This window comes from Macrobrachium rosenbergii, chromosome 11 (genome assembly GCF_040412425.1).
Source record: "Macrobrachium rosenbergii isolate ZJJX-2024 chromosome 11, ASM4041242v1, whole genome shotgun sequence".
NCBI lineage: Eukaryota > Metazoa > Arthropoda > Malacostraca > Decapoda > Palaemonidae > Macrobrachium > Macrobrachium rosenbergii.
Genome location: NC_089751.1, coordinates 23,663,197 through 23,669,196, shown reverse-complemented (window position 1 = coordinate 23,669,196; position 6,000 = coordinate 23,663,197). Strand labels below are relative to the sequence as shown.

The 6,000-nt window shown below is 45.2% G+C and overlaps 1 protein-coding gene across 4 annotated transcripts in view; it reads left to right on the top strand.

Moving 5' to 3' along the window:
• The first annotated feature begins 3,410 nt into the window (after positions 1 to 3,410).
• Positions 3,411 to 6,000, top strand: part of Gem2 (Gemin 2) — a 70,178-nt gene continuing 67,588 nt past the window's right edge. For 2 of the 4 annotated variants that reach the window (XM_067111337.1, XM_067111339.1), the window contains exon 1: positions 3,411 to 3,483. In XM_067111337.1, the coding sequence (XP_066967438.1) occupies positions 3,473 to 3,483 (11 nt within the window). In that variant the 5' untranslated portion in view covers positions 3,411 to 3,472. Of the gene's footprint in view, positions 3,484 to 3,681; positions 3,910 to 6,000 lie in introns of those variants that run through there. The other 2 variants (XM_067111338.1, XM_067111340.1) reach the window with 1 other exon arrangement.

The following is a 6,000-nucleotide window of genomic DNA, read 5'->3' as shown; positions in this document are numbered from 1 at the left end:
AATTCACGGCCTCTCACCCCTCCGGCAGGACCACGGCCAAACTGCTTTCAAAAAAGTTCGTCTGGCACGGGTGGAAAAGGACGCCACGGCCTGGGCAAAACAGTGCCTGCAGTGCCAGACCAGTAAGGTGGGTCGTCACACGCAGTCGGGCGTAGGCGAGTTCCCACAGCCAGGGCGCCGCCGCCACATCCACATCGACGTCGTCGGGCCCCTTCCCCATCAGGCGGATCCAGATACCTCCTGACGGTGGTAGACCGTTCAACGAGGTGGCCCGGCCACACCCATGCAAGTAGCCACCGCCAGCGGCGTGTGCCGAGGCCCTGCTCTCCAGTTGGGTTAGCCGCCGGCGCCCCGGACCACATCACAACCGACAGGGGCCCGCTTTCCTCTCCGAGTTGTGGTCTGCCCTGGCTCAACTGCTGGGAACCACGCACCACACCACCACAGCGTACAACCCAGCGCCAACGGCCTGGTCGAACGGTTCCACAGGTCCCTAAAGTCATCCCTCATGGCCCGCTGCACCGCCGAGGACTGGAAACATCAGCTGCCGTGGGTCCTCCTCGGGTTGAAGACCGCCCCCAGAGCCGACGGCACCCCATCCGCAGCTGAACAAACCTATGGGGAACCCCTCGTGGTGCCGGGAGAGCTCGTGACGGATGAACGCTACTCCCCATCACTGCAGAGGCTCCGCGACGTGGCCGGCAAGTTCGCCTTGCAGGCGCTCATACATCGACAAAGCAACCACCTTCATGCCGCCACAGCTGTCATCCTCCACCCACGTCTTCGTCAGAGTCGACGCCGTCCGTCCACCACTAACTAAGCCCTACAGGGGACCCTTCCGCGTGCTGGAATGGAACAGCAAGGCGTTCCAGCTGGCACTCCCCAGGCAAGGACGACTGGGTTTCCATAGAGACCGGTTAAAGCCCGCCTTCCTGTCGGAGAGTCCCGGCAGCGACGCAGCACCCCTTCCGCCCAACCGCACTCCAGCACGCCCTCACCCCGCAGGCGCGCCGCCCAGGAAGGGACCGCCCAACCAGCAGCCTCACAGGCGGGAGGCCCCTCCGTTATCTTCAAGGAGCCGCGGCACCCTTCAGCGTCCCAGCAGATACAGGGATTAGTCAGACGCGTCCCTCGTCTTGGTGGGGGAGTATTTGTAAAGTCACCACATCGGCGCCAGGATAGTGTTTCGGCGGCGCCATTAATTAAGTCTCCGCTGAGCTTGTTTTCTTTGGTGACTTCCCATTTTCTTCAAGCTCAAGTAGTCACGCCTAAAACGTGCCAGGTCACGCATTTTAATCATTTTTACTTTATGCGTATTTTTACAAATGTCACACATTGTGTATCACATGTTTCTTCATTCACAGGCATCAAGACTGTATCCATATTGTAGCTCTGTATGTTTTGTATTGTAATTTGTACTCGTTCACTGTATATTATTGTTTATTGTTTCGACCTCAGGTCACAGTCAATTCCATTGTCTCTCGCGGGCCGGCGTCAGTCGGCCGCTATATAAGCTGCCTGGATCTGTAATAAAGTAGCAGTAACTTTTACCTGCTCGTTTCTTTGACACCTTACAGACTTAGTATACTCTAATTTCATACTCAACTTTAATTTTAAGGAATTTTATTGATTTGTGTTTTGTTTTACAATGTGTGGATTTCTTTCAGCTAAATGCCATATCTAAGTTTGACAACAAACTCATGGGAGATCTTGAGGCTAAGATATTAATGAAGATGCACCAGGGGAGAAGACAGCATTCATAGTTTCAAGTAAATGTTACCAGTTCAAAAGAATACTTTTTGGATAAATGAACTCAGCAGCAACTTTCAACCAGTTTGATGAGGACGATGGTAGTTGGAGCCAAGAACTTTGACCATTTTGTGGATGATGTGTCAACTCATACTGTGCCATGAGAAGAACACATCGAGGGACTCGAGGAGCTATTCCAAAGTTTGAGGAAAGCAGGACTGAGTATCCGACCGGTAGATCTAAGTAATAGATACACGGCGGGTATTTAGCGAGAAATGGCAGTTTCTTATAGTATTCTGGTTGCTTATTTACAATTTAACGTTATTTTTGGGGGGTCGAATGTAATTAACCCCTGAAGTCCACCCAACAAGGGGTTTCCATACGCGATCTTCACAAGACAGAGCACGAGTACGTCTGTTTGGAACGGTTCATATCCCGTCTGGCAAGTGCAATAATTTGTCAACGTAGGGGTACCGCCCACCCCGGGCCAGTACTAAACACGGCGAAGGTACATTCCATTTGGCCGTTAACAAACAAATGCACCGCCAGTATCAGAAGCCCTAAAAGTGTAGAAAAAATCAGTTTCCAAGGTAAAAACAGGCGTGGAGCTAATACTTAGAATTACCATCCACCTTCCAAGTGTTAAGTTGAATACAATTAATCGAATTTCTCAGACTTACGTCAGCTGTAATAGGATTGCCATGGATGAAGCAGAACTGATGAAGATCCAGGATGCAGCTAGGTTAGACTGGCCACTACAGGAAGTTTGTAAAGTTTGCCTGACATAGTTCAGAAGGGATGACTGACCCAGGTGGAGTGGGAGAAACCTCAACAAAAGGCATTTGATGGACTGAAGCAGGCTTTGGAAAATGCAGTGATACTGCAAGTACCAGACTTTAATAGGACTGTCAACATGAGGACAGATGCATTGAACTAATAAGTAGGAAGCATAGTAATGCAAGAGTTGCATATTGCATATTTCCAGTTGCTTATGCAAGTAGGAAACTCCAGAAGAATGGGTGCAACTACTGTATAGGGCCAGTTTTGAGACAGACAGGCCACTTGTGAAAATTCAGTGTCGCAAGATTGAAAGTCCAAGAGTCGTGAGATGGTCTATAGTACTCCAGAACCACAAATTTTGAGTGGAGAGTATTCCAAGAAAGTTCAATGTTTGTGCAGATTACCTCACTAGGGTTAATTAAAAATAATTATGAGGCATTTCTTTTTGTTTCACTTAGTATTTTGCTGTTGTACTCTTGAGTTAGTTCTTATAATTTCTTACCTTCCCTACTTTAATTTCATGTTCTGCATATTTCTACGAGACACTCCCAGCATCCCTTATACACTTCCTTTATATGATATCCCACTATCTTTAATCTTTTACTATCTGGCGTTATATTTTCAGCTGGCTACATGCATGTGTCAGTTACCAATCCCCAACATGGTGCTCTTGCAACTTTCGAACATCCCATTGATTGTCTTGTACTGCAGTCCTCTTAATTCTTTTACTTCTTTTTCTTTCATTACCCTCTAAGTCTTAATTATTATTATTTGCAGGTATTCTTGACACTACTACTATCTCATGATTTTAATCTTACCTGTAAAACCAGGACTCCTACTCGGCCAACATATCCATGTTTTCTGATTTTCTCCACCATACGTTCTACTTGTTTATGACAGCTGCCTATTCCAAAACCGTGGTCTTCGACTCTTCGCTTTCTGAATGCCCTATCCGTAACTATTTACATACCTTTACTGTTTCAATACTTCCGTTCTTAACCATTCTTTTAATTTTCGCATTTTCATTCTTTTATATTAACTCTCTTGCCACCGGGGAACATTATATCATCCATACACATCAAGACTACTATTATAATATTCCTTATCGGTGTTCCATGTACTGCATTTCTGCTCCGTATTCTCTCAATCCTAGCAATAAATCCGGTAATTAAAGAAGAGCCGAGAGGGTAGTGGTGGGGTGGCGTTGTAAAGGTGATATTAATGCCACCATCGTTAAAAGTTTATTCTTTGCATAGCCAATGAAGCTCGCTTCCCCGTCCTCGTATATAATATCCGTGACATATTTTACAATAATTTTTAACGTGTCTACGAGATTTTGCTTCCGATTTTTTAACAAGATCTAACCCTGCCTAAGCACAGGTATGATATCAAAAGAGTGTTTCAATATGCCGTCTGCTACGGTGTAGCCTGCATCTGTCACTAAATGCCATCCTAGGTTGGCAATAGGCCGAGGCTAGAGCAGTTCAAGATTGTAAAGAATAGGTTTAAGATAGTTTAGATTTGGTAAAGCCAGTAGATCGAATGAGGAGTAGGAAGACAGGCGTAGTCGTGGAAATCCGATCGTGAAAACTGGCCAAACCTAACCTTCTCTCAGAATGCAATGTCCTGACCTAACAAGACCTTACCTGATTTAGGTCCCCGCGCCCTGACTTGGCCGGGCTTGAGGCATGGCTCCCTCCAAAAAAAAAAAAATTTTCCAAGAGCATCTTGCTCCAACCTAACCAGAACTTACCTTATTTAGGGTGCTGTGCCCTGACCTGGCTTGGGGGTTCCCCCGGGGTAACACTTAACGGTAGAACTAGACTAAGCGAGAGCTCTGCATCGGGTATTACTTTGGAAATTGATTTTTCCTATAGTCCTAGTATTTTCGTTGCATTTTAAGAATTTCCCGTTATTTTTTGTCGGTTGATTGCAATTAACCTCAGACGTTGTACGTTGGCCATTTTAAAATGCTATTGCACATGTGCATTGTTATAGGGGAGCTATTGGTAAAAAGTGGAGTTTCCTTCACTTGGGGATACAGGGGGTGGAGCCCCCTGACTAGCCTAAGCAACACAGCCTGCTAGGTTAGGTTAGGGTATGTTAGGTTAGTATAGTTCCCTGTATAATAGGTTTCATTAGTCAATCCCTTCTTGAACATATGGCTCCCTGATGACTTGGGCATGCGCGGAACCGTCCCATAACAACAACATGGCTGGCCGGTCTTCCATCATTTCCAAAACCCCGCATTCCTAAAGGGTCCCAACCATATTGGGTAGATCTTAGGTTAACAATAATTGACCGACAATAAGCACCACCACCTCCATCAGCAGCATTAACAGTACTGCATAGGAAAAACCAGTTTCCAAGGTATAGTCTGTGCAGAGCTGTTCTATAGTTTTACCCACTTAACATTGGATGTTTTAGCTAGTAAGGTGAAATTACCAACACCTACCCTTGTCGCCCTAGGCTACTCTTAAAAATCATTTGAGCCTGTAAGAGTAGCAGTTAAGGGACTTTGGTACTTCTTGTGTTCATCCTCAGCTGTTGGCATACTGTGAGTCAAAGTGTAGCAGTTGTGCTGTTTGTACATAGCCTAGATGTTAAAATGTTTCCCAACATCATTTTTGCATTGTAGACATGGAAATGTAATCTTCATACATTATTATTGTGTTCTTTGAACATTTCTGATGGTAGTTTCCGTAGCAAATGACCTAACCTGACCTGACCTTGTGCTTGATGTTAGATTGAAAACATTTCATGAACTTAGTTTAATCTCTACAAGAACTGTAACTGTGATTAAAGTCCTTGTATTTTACTCATTTTGTGTTTCCCTTTCTCTTAAAAGTATTCATTCGCTAACAAAATTGGTAAATTATTACTTTAATCCATTATTGAAAGTGGGTTTTTTGGGTGAGGGAAAACACAAAATGTGTGAAATACAAGGATTGATTTCAGTTAACCTAACCTAAGGGGGTGGGGTTCTTACCTAGCTTGGGGGACTTTGCCCTCTGCACTCCCACCTAACCTAACCTAGGACACCAGTTCTTACATAGGTAAAATTGCAGACTGCTACTGCACCCCTTCTAATTGGTAACCAGTTTGTGTAAAGTGGGTGCCGTGTTTAGTACTACCGTATGGATATGAATGGAAAAACACAAATAAATTATGGTTAATATCATGAGCATAAAAAAAAATCTGTAATTACACCTGTTGGCGACTGGCATGAATCAGGCTGTGGTAGTAGTCTGCAGTTGTACCCTTATCTATCTCTAGACCCCCTATCTAATCTAGTCTAGGGGCCGGGTCCTTACTTAGCCCTAGACAGTCTCCACCAAACCATTGTGAGGTTCAAGAAATGTCAGAAATTAAAGACTGATTCTTTATTATTCTCGACAGGTGTTTATAGTGTGGAAAATGGGCGGAAAGGTAGCGGGCGACCTGAGGCCCCCTGCTGCGTCCATACAGAAG